The following is a 23,188-nucleotide window of genomic DNA, read 5'->3' on the forward strand; positions in this document are numbered from 1 at the left end:
AAAGTGCTGTACAGAAACCCATCCTAAAACCTCAAACATTAAGCAATGCAGGTGTTGAAGCATGCTCCCTAGAAAGGCCAAAACCTAGGAAGAAACCTAGAGAGGAACCAGGCTATGAGGGGTGGCCAACCCAGACAGGAAGATCAAGATATTAGATTGGGTTCAAATCCGGGCTCTGGCTGGGCCACTCAAGGACATTCAGAGATTTGTCCCGAAGGAAGCCACTCCTGTGTTGTTTTGGCTGTGTGCTTAGGGTCGTTGTATTGTTGGAGCAGATTTTCATCAAGGATCTCTCTGTACTTTGCTCCGTTCATCTTTCACTCAATCCTGACTATTCTCCCTGCATCTGAATAACATCCCCACAGCATGATGCTGCCACCACCACGTTTCCTCCAGACTTGACACTTGGCATTCAGGCCAAAGAGTTCAATATTGGTTTCATCGGACCAGAGAATCTTGTTTCTTGTGGTCTGTGAGTCCTTTAGGTGCCTTTTGGCAAACTCCAAGCAGGCTGTCACTTGCCTTTTACTGAGGAGGGGCTTCGGCCCGGCCATTCTACCATAAAGGCCTGATTGGTAGAGTGCTGCAGAGATGGTTGTTCTTCTGGAAAGTTCTTCTATCTCCACAGAGGATATCTGGAGCTCTGTCAGAGTGACCATCGGGTTCTTGGTCACCTCCCTGACCAAGGCCCTTTTCCCCGATTGCTCATTTTAGCCAGGGCGGCCAGCTCTACGAAGGGTCTTGGTGGTTCCAAACTTCTTCCATTTAAGAATGATGGAGGCCACTGTGTTCTTGGGGACCTTCAATGCTGCAGACATTTTTTGTTGCACCTCCTCAGATCTGTGCCTTGACACAATCCTGTCTCGGAGCTCTACGGGCAATTCCTTCGACCCCATGGCTTGGTTTTTGCTCTGACATGCACTGTCAACTGTGCAACCTTTTTATATAGACAGGTGTGTGCCTTTCCAGATCATGTCCAATCAATTGAATATACCACAAGTGGACTCCAATCAAGTTGTAGAAACATCTTAATTAAGGATGATCAATGGAAACAGGATGCACCTGAGCTCAATTTTTCGAGTCTTATAGCATAGGGTCTGAATAGTTATGTAAATAATTTATTTCTGTTTTTTATTTTTAACTTGTTGAGGACGTGGTACCGAAGTGGGGACCACAATCAGCAGAAATGCTCAAGAGCGCCACCATAGAGGTTGATAAACCTCAAACTTTCATTAAAATTGACATACAATATACTGAATTAAAGCTACACTCGTTGTGAATCTATCGACCAAGTCAGATTTGTAAAATGCTTTTCGGGGAAAGCATGAGAAGCTATTATCTGATACCATGCACCCTCAAAATACTGCACCGTCACCTAAAACTACAGATTTTGCGTTAGCCGTCGCAAACGAAAACGCTGAAATAAAATATAAAACATTCATTACCTTTGACGAGCTTCTTTCTTGGCACTCCTAGATGTCCCATAAACATCATTTAGGGTCTTTTTTCGATTAAATCGGTCCATATATAGCCTAGATATCGAGCTATGACTCCGTTGCGAGTAAAGAAAAAAAATGAGCATTTCATAACGTAACGTAATTTTTTAAAATTCAAAAAGTCGACGATAAACTTTCACAAAACACTTCGAAATACTTTTGTAATGCAACTCTAGGTATTAGTACACGTTAATAAGCGATAAAATTCCTCAGGAGGCGATGTGAAATGATTAGCTTGTCTGTGGAGAAAATGATGTCTTGAAAAGGTCGAACCAAAATCTGGGCGGGGACAGTAGGAAAGGAGTTCCCTTGTTTCGGTTAGACCAAGAATCAATTGTGCAACAAATGACGTAACTCTAGACAACCTGGGGAAGCTGTAGCCAATGAAAACTCGGCTCTATGTAATTCTGTTCGCTTTGAACAATTGCCTGTAGTCGCGGAAGAATATATTTTTCCATTTTCAGTGAACAGATTTTCATGCACTATTCGATGAAACGCACGTTCTGTAAATGCCACAGGCGTGATTTAAACAGTTTTGGAAACGTCTGAGTGTTTTCTATCCACACACACTAATCATATGCATATACTATATTCCTGGCATGAATAGCAGGGCGCTGAAATGTTGCGCGATTTTTAACAAAAAGCTGCGAAAATCTGCTTGAATTCTGAACTTCCCTAAGAGGTTTTAATACATTTGCAAAAGTTTCTATAAAACGGTTTTCGCTTGGTCATTATTGGGTGTTATGTGTAAATTGATGAGGAAACATTTTTACTTCATCCATTTTAGAATAAGGCTGTAAACTCACAAAATGTGGAAAAAGTCAAAGGATTTGAATACTTTCTGAATGGTCTGTACAGTAATTTCCACTTACGCTATGTTTTTTTCTATCTGTCTGAACTGTAGCTGAATCTCTAGCTGAAGTAGATGATAAATGAACCAATAGGAGTATATCGATGAAGAGTGTTCTGCATGCATTTCTAACTCCCTCCCTCTCCTCTGTCTCTCTATCTCTTTGTCTCTCTGTCTCTCTATCTCTCTCTCTCTGTCTCTCTATCTCTCTGTCTCTCTATCTCTCTGTCTCTCTGTCTATCTATCGCTCTGTCTCTCTATCACTCTGTCTCTCTATCTCTCTGTCTCTCTATCTCTCTGTCTCTCTATCTCTCTGTCTCTCTGTCTATCTATCACTCTGTCTCTCTATCACTCTGTCTCTCTATCTCTCTGTCTCTCTGTCTCTCTGGCAGTGGCCAGTGGAGCATCAGGTTCTTTTAGCACCAATAGTCCTGACAGTCCCATGAGCTCAATAAGCCTCACCAGTCCACTCAGTCCCTTCTCCCCAGTGCCCTGTTCACAGGCCTCCCCCTCCAAACAACTGGGTCCGGAGGTAAGCACCGCCTCCTCTTACTATTCACACACCCACCTGGGTCCCCACCCAGGTCCTCCAACTAACACCCACCTGAGTCCTCAACGTAACACCCAACCATGTTTTGATCTAAATGCTCAACTAAACTAAACACTCAACCAGGTCCTGATCCAAATAGACCAGTCTCTGAACCAAAGACCCACCTGGATCTAGACCCAAACACCAAAAACCCTCTTATACACTCATTACCTTGTACCCATCCCAGGCCCCTCAGTCCTGAAACACAGTGCCAGGTCCTGTACTTAGGCACCCAGTCCCATCCTGAACTTAAATCCCTACCTAACACCCAAACAAGTCCTGAGCCAAGTAGGCACACTGGTCTTGAACCAAATATCCACTGGGTCCTGAGCCAAACTCCCAAACTCTCCAAACTCACCCTAGCACTAGCCAAGTCAACCAGCTAGCCCCTGTAGAGAGTACAGACACCAAGCAACATGCACAACCGCACACCTCCCAAGCCAACCAACATGACCTTAGAAACACAGTGGACACTTAACCAAATCTAATTTATTTATATAGCCCTTCGTACATCAGCTGATATCTCAAAGTGCTGTACAGAAACCCAGCCTAAAACCCCAAACAGCAAGCAATGGAGGTGTTGAAGCACGTTGGCTAGGAAAAACTCCCTAGAAAGGCCAAAACCTAGGAAGAAACCTTGAGAGGAACCAGGCTATGAGGGGTGGCCAGTCCTCTTCTGGCTGTGCCGGGTGGAGATTATAACAGAACATGGCCAAGATGTTCAAATGTTCATAAATGTCTAGCATGGTCAAATAATAATGGTCACAGTGGTTGTCGAGGGTGCAGCAAGTCAGCACCTCAGGAGTAAATGTCAGTTGGCTTTTCATAGCCGATCATTAAAAGTATCTCTACCACTCCTGCCGTCTCTAGAGAGTTGAAAACAGCAGGTCTGGGACAGGTAGCACATCCAGTGAACAGGTCAGGATTCCATAGCCGCAGGCAGAACAGTTGAAACTGGAGCAGCAGCATGGCCAGGTGGACTGGGGACAGCAAGGAGTTATCATGCCAGGTAGTCCTGAGGCATGGTCCTAGGGCTCAGGTCCTCCGAGAGAGAGAAAGAAAGAGAGAAAGAGAGAATTAGAGAGAGCATACTTAAATTCACACAGGACACCAGATAAGACAGGAGAAGTACTCCAGATATAACAAACTGACCCTAGCCCCCGACACATAAACTACTGCAGTATAAATACTGGAGGCTGAGACAGGAGGGGTCAGGAGACACTGTGGCCCCATCCGATGATAACCCCGGACAGGGCCAAACAGGAAGGATATTACCCCACCCACTTTGCCAAAGCACAGCCCCCACAACACTAGAAGGATATCTTCAACCACCAACTTACCATCCTGAGACAAGGCCGAGTATAGCCCACAACGATCTCCGCCACGGCACAACCCAAGTGGGGGTGTCAACCCAGACAGGAAGATCACGTCAGTGACTCAACCCGCTCAAGTGACTCACTCCTCCTAGGGACGGCATGAAATAACCAAACACAGACCCAACACCAACATCAACCGCCAGCACCAGCCAAGCCATCCAGGCAGTCCTTTGTGACAGTGCACAGCCACACAGCCACCAAGCCAGCTCTGGAGTTCCACTCCCCCATGAAGCCAGCCAGAGCTCCACCCACTCACTCACCCACCCACCCTGCCAAACTGACCAATCAACAAGCTCCTACAGGCAGTAACCCACCAACACAACCAGCTAGCCAGTGAGCTTGCATTTCAGCCGAAACAGCAAGCCATTGGCTACAGGAAAGATCTTCTCCTAGAACCACTTTCCTACCAAGCTAGCTACCCCGACTTCCTCAGTTACCCACCTGACATTCCCTGAGACTCAGTACTAATTTTCCTGCCAAAACTGCACACACCACGGTACCACCACACACCACGGTACCACCATACACTCCGGTTCCATCACACACCCCGGTACCACAGCCATCCAAACATCTGGCCTTGGGCTAGACTCAGTGTACTTGCAGACCCACCTCTTGACCTGGTGGACTGTCCTGTAATATTTAAGATGTTTAAGGTGGGTTGCAGCAGTTGTAACCCACACCAGACAGACTTGATACAATAACAGTTCTAATGTGATGTTATACTTACTGTATTATGATGATGCAGCTTATAGTACTTTGTTTTGCCAATAGTAAGAAGCAAAGCTAGAGGTTTGAAGCAGAATGTGTTATGCTTTCTGAGGTAAAGTATATAGCTGAGGGTGACTAATGGTCCTAGTCAGTAAGTGGTTAATCAAGTTCTGTATCCAGCAGGATCAGGGAATCCTCACTGACATTATCAGAGAGTTCTCAGCCTGCATAACATGTTGTTAAATAATTATGTATAGTGTCATGTCAACATCAATAAGCTCTTTCTCTGCTAGAAATTACGAGGTCAAAAAAGTTATGTGTAGCACTGTCTCCCTTATGGAATCAGATAAGAAACCAGACAGACCTGTTACTGTAAATTATTTATAGAAACCTCATTGGGAGGTGGAGCAGAAATGTGACAAATGTTCTCCTTTTCCTTCATGCCATCTCTCACTATGTGGAACATGGTACTTAGTGGTGGGTCATTCCATGTCAGTTAAGCCATTTAACCCACCAGGTTGTTAGATTGGTTATTTTCATCATGAGCAAAGGAAATTGGTTTTCTACACAAAGTTGCAAAGAAAATGTTGTGATCCATTTAATAACCCCAAGAGGGATAAAAGGGGGACTTTCCTCTATAGTGCTTAATCAATCAATTAATTAATTGATATCAAGGAATATGATAGGCCAAGAAATCAGGTAAACTGGTTATCCAGCGACACAGGCAGTTTAATAAAAAATATATATTTATTAAGATCCCATTAGCCGACGCCAATGGTGACACCTAGTCATACTGGTGTCAGACATATAATTAAAAAAACATTACAGACAAAATTCTTTACAATGTACATACATTTAAAAACATTAACATGTAGTGTGTGTGCATCTATCAGTTCCACATACAGTGGGGCAAAAAAGTATTTAGTCAGTTCTCCCACTTAAAAAGATGAGAGAGGCCTGTAATTTTCATCATAGGTACACTTCAACAATGACAGACAAAATGAGAAAAGAATCCAGAAAATCACATTGTAGTATTTTTAATGAATGTATTTGCAAATTATGGTGGAAAATAAGTATCTGGTCAATAACAAAATGTATCTCAATACTTTGTTATATACCCTTTGTTGGCAATGACAGAGGTCAAACGTTTTCTGTAAGTCTTCACAAGGTTTTCACACACTGTTGCTGGTATTTTGGCCCATTCCTCCATGCAGATCTCCTCTAGAGCAGTGATGTTTTGGGGCTGTTGCTGGGCAACACGGACTTTCAACTCCCTCCAAAAATGTTCTATAGGGTTGAGATCTGGAGACTGGCTAGGCCACTCCAGGACCTTGAAATGCTTCTCCTTCCAAGCCACTCCTTCGTTGCCCGGGCGGTGTGTTTGGGATCATTGTCATGCTGAAAGACCCAGTCACGTTTCATCTTCAATGCCCTTGCTGATGGAAGGAGGTTGTCACTCAAAATCTCACGATACATGGCCCCATTCATTCTTTCCTTTACACAGATCAGTCGTCCTGGTCCCTTTGCAGAAAAACAGCCCCAAAGCATGATGTTTCCACCCTCATGCTTCACAGTAGGTATGGTGTTCTTTGGATGCAACTCAGCATTCTTTGTCCTCCAAACACGACGAGTTGAGTTTTTACCAAAAAGTTATATTTTGGTTTCATCTGACCATATGACATTCTCCTAATCTTCTTCTGGATCATCCAAATGCTCTCTAGCAAACTTCAGACGGGCCTGGACATGTACTGGCTTAAGCAGGGGGACACGTCTGGCACTGCAGGATTTGAGTCCCTGGTGGCGTAGTGTGTTACTGATGGTAGGCTTTGTTACTTTGGTCCCAGCACTCTGCAGGTCATTCACTAGGTCCCCCCGTGTGGTTCTGGGATTTTTGCTTACCGTTCTTGTGATCATTTTGACCCCACGGGGTGAGATCTTGCGTGGAGCCCCAGATCGAGGGAGATTATCAGTGGTCTTTTCCTAATAATTGCTCCCACAGTTGATTTCTTCAAACCAAGCTGCTTACCTATTGCAAATTCAGTCTTCCCAGCCTGGTGCAAAATGTTGCACATACTTTTTTGCATTATTTCAATGGTTTAATAAATATATACCTCTGTTTACTAGAACCTTAGATGCATGCATACACACCCCTCTCTCATGGAGTCCACATGGTCTCCGCTGTCATAGCTACAGTTGCAGACCAAAAGTCACAAAGGATTTAGAGCAGAATAAAGACAGACCTACCTCATTGCTGACTCCTCCATGATCCCCATGTTCTCTCTCTCCTTTCTATATTTCTCTCTTCTACTCTTGAGTAGACTCTGTCTGGAAATGCAGTCTGCTCTGCCCTCTCTCTTTCAACTATTTTCTCTTCTCCCTCTCACCTACTCTTCTTCTCTCCCTCTCGTTTATCTTCCTCACTCTTCCTTCCCCTCTAACTCTATCACTTGTTCACTCCCCTCTCTCATTGTTCACTCCCCTCTCTCATTCATTTTGACCCCACAGGGTGAGATATTGCGTGGAGCCCCAGATCGAGGGATATTATCAGTGGTCTTGTATGTCTTCCATTTCCTAATAATTGCTCCCACAGTTGATTTCTTCAAACCAAGCTGCTTACCTATTGCAGATTCAGTCTTCCCAGCCTGGTGCAGGTCTACAATTTTGTTTCTGGTGTCCTTTGACAGCTCTTTGGTCTTGGCCATAGTGGAGTTTGGAGTGTGACTGTTTGAGGTTGTGGACAGGTGTCTTTTATACTCATAACAAGTTCAAACAGGTGCCATTAATACAGGTAACGAGTGGAGGACAGAGGAGCCTCTTAAAGAAGAAGTTACAGGTCTGTGAGAGCCAGAAATCTTGCTTGTTTGTAGGTGACCAAATACTTATTTTCCACCATAATTTGCAAATAAATTCATTAGAAATCCTACAATGTGATTTTCTGGATTTTTTTTCTCATTTTGTATGTCATAGTAGAAGTGTACCTATGATGAAAATTACAGGCCTCTCTCGTCTTTTTAAGTGGGAGAACTTGCACAATTGGTGGCTGACTAAATACTTTTTTGCCCCACTGTACATGTCAGTACATACACACGGGTTGATTGTGGAATGTTGTCCCACTCCTCTTCAATGGCTGTGCGTTGTGTTGTGGTACACGTCGATCAATATGCTCAGAGGGTGACATGTCTGGTGAGTAAGCAGGCCATGGAAGGATTGGGACATTTTCAGCTTCCAGGAATTGTTTACAGATCCTTGCAACATGGGGCCGTGTATTATCATGCTGAAGTATGAGGTGATGGCGGCAGATGAATGGCAGGACAATCGGCCTTAGGATCTCGTCTCATGATCTCTGTGCATTAAAATTGCCATCGATAAAATGCAATTGTTTTCATTGCCCGTAGCTTATACCTGCCCATACCATAACCCCACCGCCATCATGGGGCACTCTGTTCACAACGTTGACATCGGCAAACCGATCGCCCACAAGACGCCATACACGCTGTGTGCCATCTGCCCAGTACAGTTTCATCTGTGAAGAGCACACTTCTCCAGCGTGCCAGTGGCCATTGAAGGTGAGCATTTTCCAACTGAAGTCGGTTACGACGCCAAACTGCATTCAGGTCAAGACCCTGGTGAGGACGACGAGGCAGATGACCTTCCCTGAGACAGAGAGTTTTTGACAGATTGTGCAAACAGTTTCATCAGCTGTCCGGGAGGCAGGTCTCGGACAATCCCGGAGGTGAGGAAGCCAGATGTGGAGGTCCTGGGCTGTCATGGTTACACGTGGTCTGTTGTTGTGAGACTGGTTGGACATACTGCCAAATTCTCTAAATGCACACTGGAGGCAGCTTAAGGTAAAGAAATTAACATTAAATTATCTGGCAACAACATCTGTGGAATTGAGTTGTGTGACAAAACTGCACATTTTAGAGTGGCCTTTTATTTTCTATCAGCACAAGGTGCACCTGTGTAATGACCATGCTGTTTAATCAGCTTATTGATATGCCACACCTGTTAGGTGGATGGATTATCTTGGCAAAGGAGAAATGCTCACTAACAGGGATGTAAAGAAATTTGTGCACAACATTTGAGAGAAATAAGCTTTTTGTGCATACTGTAAGGAACATTTCTGGGGTCTTTTATTTCAGCTCATGAAACATGGGACCAATACTTTACATGTTAAACTTTATATTTTTGTTCAGTATAGAAGATATTGAAGCACTTTGGGACTGGGGTTGGATCCTCCTGTTTTAGTATTAAACCCATGTGAAACCTGTCGTGCTCTGCCTTCCTCTGGCTCTCAGCCAACTCTCTCTGTTGGGCATGAAGCTCATAATCACACAATGCTGAAATTTGAATTATAGTGTTCAAGAGCAGAAATGTTCTATTTTGTGAATCTGATAAACCCATGTAACATCTGTGTTGCTTATGGTTGTAACTGATTACTGTGTCTGTACTCATTCAACTGAAACATATAATGTTGGAGATTGTGGTGGTACTTTCTATCTTGTTTTTCACATTCAGCAGCAGTCAGTGGTCTGTATCAGTACTACTAATCTGATTAGAATTGATCAGTATGTGCATTCATGCTAGCTCTCAGTGCAGGCATCTCGTTGAACGCCTGTGACCCTTCACCCCTGAAGTTCATTGGGGTCGGGGCTACATTCCTCATATCGTTCCATGATCCTCTCTGCTCTGCACTCTGCCTGGCTTTTGTCACTCTTCCTGATGCACAGTGCTCTCTCTTCCTCCTCCTACCATAATCCTCCTTCATTTCTTCTTCCTTCCCTCTCTTCCTCTTATTCTTCCTACCTCCTTCCTGTGGCTGTAGGACATTGGCCCGCCACGGCCACCACTTCCCAAATCCTACTACCCCCTGGAGTCGCTCCCCTCCCTTCCCCCCTCCCTCCTCCCTCTGCCCTTCGACAGCTCCACCTGGCTACGCGGCCTGGGCCTGGATGACGGTTACCTTGACGATGAAGAGTCCCGCGGCAGAAAGGTATTTGGAGAAGGGGGGGTGGGAGGGAGTTCCCATCCCTGCCACGCCCCCAGTCACTCACGCAAGCTGGTAAATGTGGTCCATAACCACTGATTCAGGGACATAATCATTTGCATCCCCCTAATGGGTAAAGTAAGGATAGGGGCTGGAGTAAGCTGATCTGTGGTAAAGTGCAACTCCCAGTTGATACATGTCCTATAGAAGCCATCCCTGTCGTCCCCATAAACACTTCCGGACCCCTAAACACTTCCGGACCCCTTCTTTCTTCTCTCTCTCTCTCTCTTTCTCTCTCTCTTTCCCTGCCTCTCTGCCTCGCTGCCTCCATGCCTCCATCACAGCCTATATCTGCTCTCCAACAGCACTTGCACTAGAAGTGATTGTTCTGGCTCTGACTTCTCTTCAATCACTTACTGTGGTAGATACCAAAAACTCTTCATTACATTTAAATTGAAACAGTTGATATGTAATTATTCAATAGGATCTAAAGCAATAATACCAAACAAATAGGACAACCAATTTTAAGTATTTGAAATATTAGCCATTCTAGTGTACTGGGTGCTTTTGAATGCTAAGACTTAGCTTAGGGCGAGTTACAGGTTCCCCTATGAATGGTAAGGTTGTGAATGGAGGTGTGTGGATCCATCCACAGCTAGCGGTTCCTTCACCATACTGTCTGTGTGCTAGTGTCTAGTGATGTGCTAGTGCTGTGTCTGTCCTGTAGTGTGTAGACCGTATGCTTTGGCTTATCCCGTATCTACATCCCACCATTGAGCTCTGGAACCTGCCATATCTGGCAATAACCCCATCATTGCATTCCACACTAATGCATATTATCTGATGTATTCTGTGTTTGGGTAACTACATGGCCAATAGTTCCAATACTCTCCCGGTACGTAAATATCTTACTGTTGATTGGTTGATGATGCATTAGCTCTTCCTCCTACTCTGTGTTACAGCACAAGTACGGTTATCGACAGGACATGTCACCGGAAGAATGGACTAATAACAACGAAGCTCAGGAGCTGGATCAGGATCGACAGGCCAACATGAATAAAGGTACACGAAGCAAGGGAGCCTGGGTAATGGTGCTCTGGTGTGTCAGTAAGTCTGCATAGCTGGGTCATTCCTACAATGTGGTACCATTTTGACCTCAAAACATTTTAATTTTACAAATATGTACAACAAAATAGTATTCTTTCAGAAAAACATATTGGTCAAGCTCAGGTAAATAACATTTTTTTGGGATGCATTTTCCAATTTGTTAGGTGCATAATCTTAAAAGGGTTGACCTATCAGGGTGGAAATGTTGAACCTAAATTAGCCGTAGCTCTGTGAGTGAACAGACTGAGCAAACATAATGGTAAACACTTAAACAGGATTTTAACTTCTCTATCCAAAAAAATTGAACATTTGGAATTATTATTTTTATATATATATAATTTAGCCTAAAAATGTGGAATTGTATGAGTGGGACATACAGACTAAGAACATTAACAATAGAGAGAAATGAGGGTTTATATTTATTTAGCTTTGCACCATAGGAAATATGACTCTTCCTGAAGGTGGGGTCATTGTAGGAAGGGATTGTTTTCTTCAATGGAGAATTACAACAAACTAAAAGGGTGGAAAGTGGTATCAGGGACACATAAAATATTCAATGGAGAATTACAACTAACTAAAAGGGTGGAAAGTGGTATCAGGGACACAGAAAATATTCAATGGAGAATTACAACAAACTAAAAGGGTGGAAAGTGGTATCAGGGACACAGAAAATATTCAATGAAATAATAATAAATACAATAGTCATTAACTTGTTTTTATTATTTTTTGGCTTATGTTTATTCTTTATTTTTAGGGGGTAGATCAGCTTAAAAATAGCAGAGATTGTGGCTTCCATCAATGTAATTGTCTGCATCATTTTCAATCCCCCATATTTTCTTTGTAAATAGCAATAAGAAATTTGGACAATCCTACTCATTCCAGGGTTTTTCAATATTTGTACTATTTTCTATATTGTAGAATAATAGTGAAGACATCAACACTATGAAATAACACATGTGTAATAATGTAGTAACCAAAAAAGTGTTAAACAAATTAAAATATGTTTTATATTTGAGATTCTTCAAAATAGCCACCCTTTGCCTTGATGACAGCTTTGCACACTCTTGGCCTTCTCTCAACCAGCTTCATTAGGTAATTCCAGCGCAAACCAGATGGGATGGCGTATTGCTGCAGAATGCGGTGGTAGCCATGCTGGTTAAGTGGGCCTAAAATTCTAAATAAATCACAGACAGTGTCACCAGCAAAGCACCTCCATATTATCTATTTGTGCTAACTTTCTATTAAAAATGATTGTAGTGAGGTAATTTCTTTCAGGATATGAATATCGAGTATGTCCACTTCACCGTCAGACCATTTTATTTGGTTGTAATCCAGAGAGGTTAGAAAAAGCATCTAGATCATATATGAGGCTGTGGAGGGATCTAAATTGTGAATTTAAAAGAAAACATGGATCATCAGCATCAAATGACATCTCTGTTTTTTATGGCGAAAACTAAAGTAGGTTGGTTGGTTGGGGTGGATGATGGGTGGGCTTATAACATGAACGTTTAGCAAGCCAAAACTGTGTTTGAATCTCATCACGGACAACTTTGGCATTTTAGCTAATTAGCAACTGTGCAACTACAGTACTTAATACATTTTATCTAATTTACAACTGCTTAGCATGTTAGTTAACCATTCCCCTAACCCTAACCTTAACCTTTTAACCTAACCTTAAGCCGAGTTAGCAAGTGAGAAGAGCTTGCGCCATTTTTGTTTGGCATAACAACAATGAACGACCAGTCTGCTTGACTGGGAAAGATACCAACCGAACAACCAGTCTGCTTGACTGGGAAAGATACCAACCGAACAACCAGTCGGCTTGACTGGGAACGATACCAACCGAACAACCAGTCGGCTTGACTGGGAACGATACCAACCGAACAACCAGTCGGCTTGACTGGGAACGATACCAACCGAACAACCAGTCTGTTTGACTGGGAACGATACCAACCGAACAACTAGTCGGCTTGACTGGGAACGATATCAACCGAACAACCAGTCGGCTTGACTGGGAACGATACCAACCGAACAACCAGTCTGCTTGACTGGGAACGATACCAACCGAACAACCAGTCGGCTTGACTGGGAACGATATCAACCGAACAACCAGTCTGCTTGACTGGGAACGATATCAACCGAACAACCAGTCGGCTTGACTGGGAACGATACCAACCGAACAACCAGTCTGCTTGACTGGGAACGATACCAACCGAACAACCAGTCGGCTTGACTGGGAACGATATCAACCGAACAACCAGTCGGCTTGACTGGGAACGATACCAACCGAACAACCAGTCGGCTTGACTGGGAACGATACCAACCGAACAACCAGTCTGCTTGAATGGGAACGATACCAACCGAACAACCAGTCGGCTTGAATGGGAACGATACCAACCGAACAACCAGTCGGCTTGACTGGGAACGATACCAACCGAACAACCAGTCTGCTTGACTGGGAACGATACCAACCGAACAACCAGTCGGCTTGACTGGGAACGATACCAACCGAACAACCAGTCGGCTTGACTGGGAACGATACCAACCGAACAACCAGTCGGCTTGACTGGGAACGATACCAACCGAATGACCAGTCGGGTTGGTAGCTAATAGAAGGCACGAAGACCTCGATTCCTTCGCGTTCCTAGGAAACTATGCAGTTTTTTGTTTTTTTACGTGTTATTTCTTACATTAGTACCCCAGGTCATCTTAGGTTTCATTACATACAGTCGAGAAGAACTACTGAATATAAGATCAGCGCCAACTCACCATCAGTACGACCAAGAATATGTTTTCCGCGACGCGGATCCGGTGTTCTGCCTTACAAACAGGACAACGGAATGGATCGCATGCAGCGACCCAAGGAAACGACTCCGAAAAAGAGGGAAACGAGGCGGTGTTCTGGTCAGACTCCGAAAAAGGGCACATCGCGTACCACTCCCCATCATTCTTCTTGCCAATGTCCAGTCTCTTGACAACAAGGTTGACGAAATCCGAGCAAGGGTAGCATTCCAGAGGGACATCAGAGACTGCAACGTTCTCTGCTTCACAGAAACATGGCTTACTGGGAAGACGCTATCCGATGCGGTGCAGCCAACGGGTTTCTCCACGCATCACGCCGACAGAAACAAACATCTTTCTGGTAAGAAGAGTGGCGGGGGCGTATGCCTCATGACTAACGAGACATGGTGTGATGAAGGAAACATACAGGAACTCAAATCCTTCTGTTCACCTGATTTAGAATTCCTCACAATCAAATGTAGACCGCATTATCTTCCAAGAGAATTCTCCTCGATTATAATCACAGCCGTATATATCCCCCCCCAAGCAGACACATCGATGGCTCTGAACGAACTTTATTTAACTCTTTGCAAACTGGAAACCATTTATCCGGAGGCTGCATTCATTGTAGCTGGGGATTTTAACAAAGCTAATCTGAAAACAAGACTCCCTAAATTGTACCAGCATATCGATTGCGCAACCAGGGGTGGTAAAACCTTGGATCATTGTTACTCTAACTTCCGCGACGCATATAAGGCCCTGCCCCGCCCCCCTTTCGGAAAAGCTGACCACGACTCCATTTTGCTGATCCCTGCCTAAAGGCAGAAACTAAAACAAGAGGCTCCCACGCTGAGGTCTGTCCAACGCTGGTCAGACCAAGCTGACTCCACACTCCAAGACTGCTTCCATCACGTGGACTGGGACATGTTTCGTATTGCGTCAGATGGAAATATTGACGAATACGCTGATTCGGTGTGCGAGTTCATTAGAACGTGCGTCGAAGATGTCGTTCCCATAGCAACGATAAAAACATTCCCAAACCAGAAACCGTGGATTGATGGCAGCATTCGCGTGAAACTGAAAGCGCGAACCACTGCTTTTAATCAGGGCAAGGTGTCTGGTAATATGTCCGAATATAAACAATGCAGCTATTCCCTCCGCAAGGCTATTAAACAAGCTAAGCGTCAGTACAGAGACAAAGTGGAATCTCAATTCAATGGCTCAGACACAAGAGGCATGTGGCAGGGTCTACAGTCAATCACGGACTACAAGAAGAAACCCAGCCCAGTCACGGACCAGGATGTCTTGCTCCCAGGCAGACTAAATAACTTTTTTGCCCGCTTTGAGGACAATACATTGCCACTGACACGGCCTGCAACGAAAACATGCGGTCTCTCCTTCACTGCAGCCGAGGTGAGTAAGACATTTAAACGTGTTAACCCGCAAGGCTGCAGGCCCAGACGGCATCCCCAGCCGCGCCCTCAGAGCATGCGCAGACCAGCTGGCTGGTGTGTTTACGGACATATTCAATCAATCCCTATACCAGTCTGCTGTTCCCACATGCTTCAAGAGGGCCACCATTGTTCCTGTTCCCAAGAAAGCTAAGGTAACTGAGCTAAACAACTACCGCCCCGTAGCACTCACTTCCGTCATCATGAAGTGCTTTGAGAGACTAGTCAAGGACCATATCACCTTCACCCTACCTGACACCCTAGACCCACTCCAATTTGCTTACCGCCCAAATAGGTCCACAGACGATGCAATCTCAACCACACTGCACACTGCCCTAACCCACCTGGACAAGAGGAATACCTACGTGAGAATGCTGTTCATCGACTACAGCTCGGCATTCAACACCATAGTACCCTCCAAGCTCGTCATCAAGCTCGAGACCCTGGGTCTCGACCCCGCCCTGTGCAACTGGGTACTGACTTCCTGACGGGCCGCCCCAGGTGGTGAGGGTAGGCAACAACATCTCCTCCCCGCTGATCCTCAACACGGGGGCCCCACAAGGGTGCGTTCTGAGCCCTCTCCTGTACTCCCTGTTCACCCACGACTGCGTGGCCATGCACGCCACCAACTCAATCATCAAGTTTGCGGACGACACAACAGTGGTAGGCTTGATTACCAACAACGACGAGACGGCCTACAGGGAGGAGGTGAGGGCCCTCGGAGTGTGGTGTCAGGAAAATAACCTCACACTCAACGTCAACAAAACTAAGGAGATGATTGTGGACTTCAGGAAACAGCAGAGGGAACACCCCCCTATTCACATCGATGGATCAGTAGTGGAGAGGGTAGCAAGTTTTAAGTTCCTCGGCATACACATCACAGACAAACTGAATTGGTCCACTCACACTGACAGCGTCGGGAAGAAGGCGCAGCAGCGCCTCTTCAACCTCAGGAGGCTGAAGAAATTCGGCTTGTCACCAAAAGCACTCACAAACTTCTACAGATGCACAATCAAGAGCATCCTGGAGGGCTGTATCACCGCCTGGTACGGCAACTGCTCCGCCCTCAACCGTAAGGCTCTCCAGAGGGTAGTGAGGTCTGCACAACGCATCACCGGGGGCAAACTACCTGCCCTCCAGGACACCTACACCACCCGATGTTACAGGAAGGCCATAAAGATCATCAAGGACATCAACCACCCGAACCACTGCCTGTTCACCCCGCTATCATCCAGAAGGCGAGGTCAGTACAGGTGCATCAAAGCTGGGACCGAGAGACTGAAAAACAGCTTCTATCTCAAGGCCATCAGACTGTTAAACAGCCACCACTAACATTGAGTGGCTGCTGCCAACACACTGTCATTAACACTGACCCAACTCCAGCCACTTTAATAATGGGAATTGATGGGAAATGATGTAAATATATCACTAGCCACTTTAAACAATGCTACCTTATATAATGTTACTTACCCTACATTATTCATCTCATATGCATATGTATATACTGTACTCTAGATCATCGACTGCATTCTTATGTCACTAGCCACTTTAACTATGCCACTTTGTTTACTTTGTCTACATACTCATCTCATATGTATATACTGTACTCGATACCATCTACTGTATGCTGCTCTGTACCATCACTCATTCATATATCCTTATGTACATATTCCTTATCCCCTTACACTGTGTATAAGACAGTAGTTTTGGAATTGTTAGTTAGATTACTTGTTGGTTATCACTGCATTGTCGGAACTAGAAGCACAAGCATTTCGCTACACTCACATTAACATCTGCTAACCATGTGTATGTGACAAATAAAATTTGATTTGATTTGATTTGACATCCGTGCCAGTATAGCCTCCAAACCACGGCTTCTTGGGCATTATCACTTAATAATATCATAGGTCCTTATAAACCATTTACTAATCATTAGTTAAGTTTTTTTTGGGTGGCCTAATGTAAAGTGAGATGTATTTATACTTTATAAATGTTTTGAGTGACCAGTGTAATTTCTTTAAAAAATATGGTCATGCCATTGGTAGACATTTCAGCAGTACCCGATGCTCCTTAAGGTCTCAAACAAGCCAACAACTTATCAATGGTAAAACATTAAGCACACAACACAGGATCTTTAAAAGACTGAAGCATTAGAAGCATTATTGTTTTTATGTATTTAAGCTTTATTTTTATCAGGGAGTCCCATTGAGATCAAGTCCTCGTTTCCAGGGCAGCACTGCAGGAACATAATTAACTAAATGTACAACAAACACAATGTAGTAAAACATACAGTATTACAAGCAATTTAAGAACAAACACATTAGGATCTTAGGGAAACATTCATTATTGACTTTGTGTGTACTAGGCCAGGGCCAGAGCAACAACCCACAGGATGGCAGAGCCCCAGTGTGAGGACTGAGCAGCCCAGCAGCTAGGTATAGCCTGAAGAGGTATCTCCCCTGACGTGGTCATGTTTTCAATACAGACTCTGTCTTACTGTATTTAGTACAATGCCTCCATACATAACTTTACATTTCTGTCATCTATCGTGACATTGTGGGAGGATAACCAACCTTCCAATGAATTACAATGCATTTCTTAGCCGCTAAAAATGATAGGTTACACAGTTTCTCCTGATAACAGTCTCCAGTATCAACATTTAAAAGCAAACAAAAACAGAGAGAATATTCATCTGTAGACATGCTGAGATTAAAGAACATACTCTTTGCCAGAATTCAGACAGCTTTTCACAAGACACATGACCTTTTAAATGCTTCCAGTGCTTCAGTCTTTTAATCTTTTAACTTTGAATGTTTGTTTACACTTTGTTTGGCAGCACTTTAACTGGCTCATTAAAGGTAGTAACTCTATAAACGTAATTGGATAATTCAGCGAAACGTAATGGTATAGTTCAGCGAAATATTAAACGTAATGGGATAGTGCAGACGTTTGTTTCCATTCCTCTCAAGCACTTTATGAGTGCTCTAATGAGTGACTGCAATCCACACTTTGGTTTTGGTGGAAAAGTGCTAATGTTACAATTTTCAGATTTTTTCAAATACTTTACACAGCATCAAAGTGTTTACTGTTTTAGATAAAACATGTCAATATATTTTTCCAAACATCCTCTGTATTGTGTGTTATGTTCTAGGGGCCATTTTGAGACCTTAAGGAGCATCACGTACTGCTGGAATGCCTACCAATGGCATTTCCATCTTTTTGTGAGAAATAACACTGCTCACTCAAAACATTAAAAAAGAAGTATATATGAACTATAAATAGACCAAAAATATTGAACTAATGATTAGTAAATGAGGACTCATATTGAACATCTTATGAATTATCTTATGAATAATTATGAAATACTTTCAAAGTTGTTAATAAATATCTGAATACCTAGCTTACTAACATTACAGATGTGGGAGTAATGATTCATAAATGATGAATAAACTATTTAATAATCTATTATAAATGCTTTATTACAAGGGAGTATTGTGGGGGTATTATTACAAGGGAGTGTTATGGGGGTATTATTACAAGGGAGTGTTATGGGGGTATTATTACAAGGGAGTGTTATGGGGGTATTGTTACAAGGAGTATTGTGGGGGTATTATTACAAGGGAGTGTTATGGGGGTATTATTACAAGGGATTATTGTGGGGGTATTATTACAAGGGAGTGTTATGGGGGTATTATTACAAGGGAGTGTTATGGGGTATTATTACAAGGGAGTGTTATGGGGGTATTATTACAAGGGATTATTGTGGGGTATTATTACAAGGGAGTGTTATGGGGTATTATTACAAGGGAGTATTGTGGGGGTATTATTACAAGGGAGTGTTATGGGGTATTATTACAAGGGAGTGTTATGGGGGTATTATTACAAGGGAGTGTTATGGGGTATTATTACAAGGGAGTGTTATGGGGGTATTATTACAATGGATTATTGTGGGGGTATTATTACAAGGAGTGTTATGGGGTATTATTACAAGGGAGTATTGTGGGGGTATTATTACAAGGGAGTATTGTGGGTTTATTATTACAAGGGAGTGTTATGGGGTATTATTACAAGGGAGTGTTATGGGGGTATTATTACAAGGGAGTGTTATGGGGGTATTATTACAAGGGAGTGTTATGGGGGTATTATTACAAGGGAGTATTGTGGGGGTATTATTGCAAGGGAGTGTTATGTGGGTATTATTACAAGGGAGTGTTATGGGGGTATTATTACAAGGGAGTATTGTGGGGGTATTATTACAAGGGAGTATTGTGGGGTATTATTACAAGGGAGTATTGTGGGGGTATTATTACAAGGGAGTATTGTGGGGTATTATTACAAGGGAGTATTGTGGGGGTATTATTACAAGGGAGTGTTATGGGGGTATTATTACAAGGGAGTATTATGCTAACTTTTTCTGATCTAATCCCAAACTGTTAGATAACAGACTCATTGGAATGAAGTCCTGTTTATAATCAGAAATGAAAGAACATCATCATCTAAAATATCAGAGTATTTACTGTATATACAAATATAATTAGATAGTCCTCAGAACTAGGTGTACCTTATTAAAGTCAATTGTTTACATAATAATAGATTGGATTATGTAACCCCAATGACTCATCCTCTGTGTCTGCGTCCCAAACGGCACCCTATTGCCTACATAGTGCTCTATGGGCCCTGATCAAAAGTAGTGCACTATATAGGAATGTGGTGCCATTTGGGACACAACCTGTGTCATCCTCTGACATGCTGTTTGTCTCTCTCCTGTCCAGTGGGGATCGTTCCTCCCCGGACTAAGTCTCCCCTGGAGGACCAGGGCCAATCCTACGACCATGGAATCTCCCAACGCAACTGCAAGGTGCCTAATGGAATCTCCAGGGTAGGCAGCATGCCAGAGAGGGCTTTATGGAGCTCAGGAAACTCACAGACTATATGCATTATATTATATGATACATACACATTATGTTTTGTAACTACACTGTATTAGGATAGTGTTACTCATTGATGTTGCCTTTATGTTGTGGTGGTGGGCCTATGTCAGGTATATTGAATGGTGCTGTCAAATTGATCTTTTAAAGAGCAATACATTTGATGCTTTATAATATGATGGACAAGTTATTCCCATGTCATTCCCCTCTCCCAGGAGCGTCCGAAGAGTGCGGTGTTCCCGGCGGAGGTGAAGTCCAAGATGAGCGTTGAGGAGCAAAACAAGCGTATCCGTAGGAACCAGAGCAGCTCCGTCAGGGACAAGAGACGCAGCCTGAACCTGGGTAGCCAGGCTGGTACCAATTACAGAGTGGTAGGCTCTCTCTTCTATTTACATGTACAGTACCTGTCAAAACTTTGGACACATCTACTCATTCAAGGGTTTTCTTTATTTTTACGATTTTCTACATTGTAGAATAATAGCGAAGATATCAAAACTATTAAATAACACATATGGAATCATGTAGTAACCAAAAAAGTGTTAAACAAACATTTTGAGATTCTTCAAAGTAGCCAGTCTTGCCAGCCTTTGCCTTGATGACAGCTTTGCACACTCTTGGCATTCTCTCAACTAGCTTCACCTGGAATGCTTTTACAACAGTCTTGAAGGAGTTCCCACATATGGTGAGCACTTGTTGTCTGCTTTTCCATTCACTCTGCAGTCCAACTCATCCCAAACTATCTCAATTGGGTTGAGGTCAGGTGATTGTGGAGGTCAGATCATCTGATGCAGCACTCCATCACTCTCTTTCTTGGTCAAATAGCCCTTACAAATCAAATCAAATGTGTCACACATCAGCAGATGTTAATGCAAGTGTAGCGAAACGCTTGTACTTCGAGTTCTGAAGGTGCAGTAATATCTAACAAGTACTCTAACAATTCTCCAACAACTACCTAATGTGTACATTAGTATATGGATGAGCGATGGCTAAGCGGCATCCTGGAGGTGTGTTTTGGATCATTGTCCTGTTGAATAACAAATGATAGTCCCACTAAGTGCAAACCAGATGGGATTGTGTATCGCTCCAGAATGCTATGGGAGCCATGCTGGTGAAGTGTGCCGTGAATTCTAAATAAATCACGGACAGTGTCACCAGCAAAGCACCATCACACCTCCTAAATGCTTTACGGTGCCACCCACACGTGGAGATAATCCGTTCACCTACTCTGCGTCTCACAAAGACACGGCAGTTGGAAACAAAAATCTCAAATTTGGACTCATCAGACTAAAGGTCAGATTTCCACGGGTCTAATGTCCACCGGTCTAATTGATCGTGTTTCTTGACCTAAGCAAGTCTCTTATTATTATTGGCGTCCGTTAGTAGTGGTTTCTTTGCAGCAGATCGACCATGAAGGACTGATTCACCCAGTCTCCTCTGAACAGTTGCTTTGAGATGTGTCTGTTACTTGAACTATGTGAAGCATTTATTTGGGCTGCAATTTCTGAAGCTGGTAACTAACGAACTTATCCTCTGCTAATTTAAATGCATTCCAGGTCACTACCTCATGAAGCTGGTTGAGAAAATACCAAGAGTGTGAAAAGCTGTCATCAAGGCAAAGGGTGGCTACTTTGAAGAATCTAGTATACAATTTAGAAAATATTGAAAAAAAAAGAAAAACCCTTGAATGCGTAGGTGTCCAAACTTTTGACTGGTACAGTACATGTACCTCTATGAGCTAGACACCAGGAATATGTACTGTATGTTGAAATGTATTATAAAGGAAGATCCAGTATATTGTTCTGGCCTCTTGTCTATCTTTCCGGGCCATGTTGATTGGCTGAGCCCTTGGCTCGGCCTCCTAGTCTCTTTCCTGATTGGTTATCTCTGTGTGTGGGTGTCCAGGTGAGGCGGAGGCTGACAACCCATGAGGTGGACATCAAGGACCTGGAGGCTGCAGTACGGGGCGAGGGGGTACAAGAGTCACCCCGGGAGGAGATTGCTCGCCTCAGACGGATACAGATGGAACCTGACCAGTACAACCTGGACATCAGCAAAGAGGTTAGACACACTCTGAACAACATCCAAACTATGTGATACAATCATTATGTGACTATGATCCAGTCGTGATGTGATATAGTTGTGCTTAACCTCTAGCGTCGAGCAATCCCGTATCCGGAAGCGTAATCATAGCCTCAAGCTCATTACCATAACGCAACGTTTCCTATTCACGAAAATCGCAAATGAAATTAAATAAATATATTCAAACACAAGCTTAGCCTTTTGTTAACAACACTGTCATCTCAGATTTTCAAAATATGCTTTTCAACCAAAGCTACACAAGCATTTGTGTAGATAGCCTAGCATAGCATTAAGCCAAGCATTCAGCAGGCAACATTTTCACAAAAACAAGAAAAGCATTCAAATAAAATAATTTACCTTTGAAGAACTTCGGATGTTTTCAATGACGAGACTCTTAGTTAGATAGCAAATGTTCATTTTTCCAAAAATATTATTTGTGTAGACGAAATACCTCCGTTTTGTTCATCACGTTTGCACTAAGAAAAAGACCGGAAAATGCAGTCACTTACAACGCCAAACTTTTTTCCAAATTAGCTCCATAATATCGACAGAAACATGGCAAACGTTGTTTAGAATCAATCCTCAAGGTGTTTTTCACATATCTATTCGATAATCTATCAGTGGTGGCAGTTGGCTTCTCATCAGAAGCAAACGGAAAAATACTGCAGCTGGAGCAATAATTGCGACGGAGGACACCATGCGACCACCTGGTAGATGTAGTCTCTTATGGTCAATCTTCCAATGATATGCCTACAAATACGTCACAATGCTGCAGACACCTTGTGGAAAACGTAAGCTTACTCCTAGCTCCTCCACAGCCATATAAGGAGTCATTG

At 43.4% G+C, this 23,188-nt stretch overlaps 1 protein-coding gene across 4 annotated transcripts in view; it reads left to right on the plus strand.

The window, feature by feature from the left end:
- The window catches only part of LOC115121843 (pleckstrin homology domain-containing family A member 6-like), a 340,805-nt gene that overhangs the window by 242,146 nt on the left and 75,471 nt on the right, over window positions 1–23,188 (plus strand). For 2 of the 4 annotated variants that reach the window (XM_065002729.1, XM_065002732.1), the window contains 6 exons: window positions 2,739–2,878; window positions 9,845–10,012; window positions 10,969–11,068; window positions 20,118–20,224; window positions 20,489–20,644; window positions 22,176–22,331. In XM_065002729.1, the coding sequence (XP_064858801.1) occupies window positions 2,739–2,878; window positions 9,845–10,012; window positions 10,969–11,068; window positions 20,118–20,224; window positions 20,489–20,644; window positions 22,176–22,331 (827 nt within the window). The remainder of the gene's footprint in view (window positions 1–2,738; window positions 2,879–9,844; window positions 10,013–10,968; window positions 11,069–20,117; window positions 20,225–20,488; window positions 20,645–22,175; window positions 22,332–23,188) is intronic. The other 2 variants (XM_065002730.1, XM_065002731.1) reach the window with 2 other exon arrangements.

This window comes from Oncorhynchus nerka, linkage group LG2 (assembly GCF_034236695.1).
Source record: "Oncorhynchus nerka isolate Pitt River linkage group LG2, Oner_Uvic_2.0, whole genome shotgun sequence".
In the NCBI taxonomy this organism is placed as follows: domain Eukaryota; kingdom Metazoa; phylum Chordata; class Actinopteri; order Salmoniformes; family Salmonidae; genus Oncorhynchus; species Oncorhynchus nerka.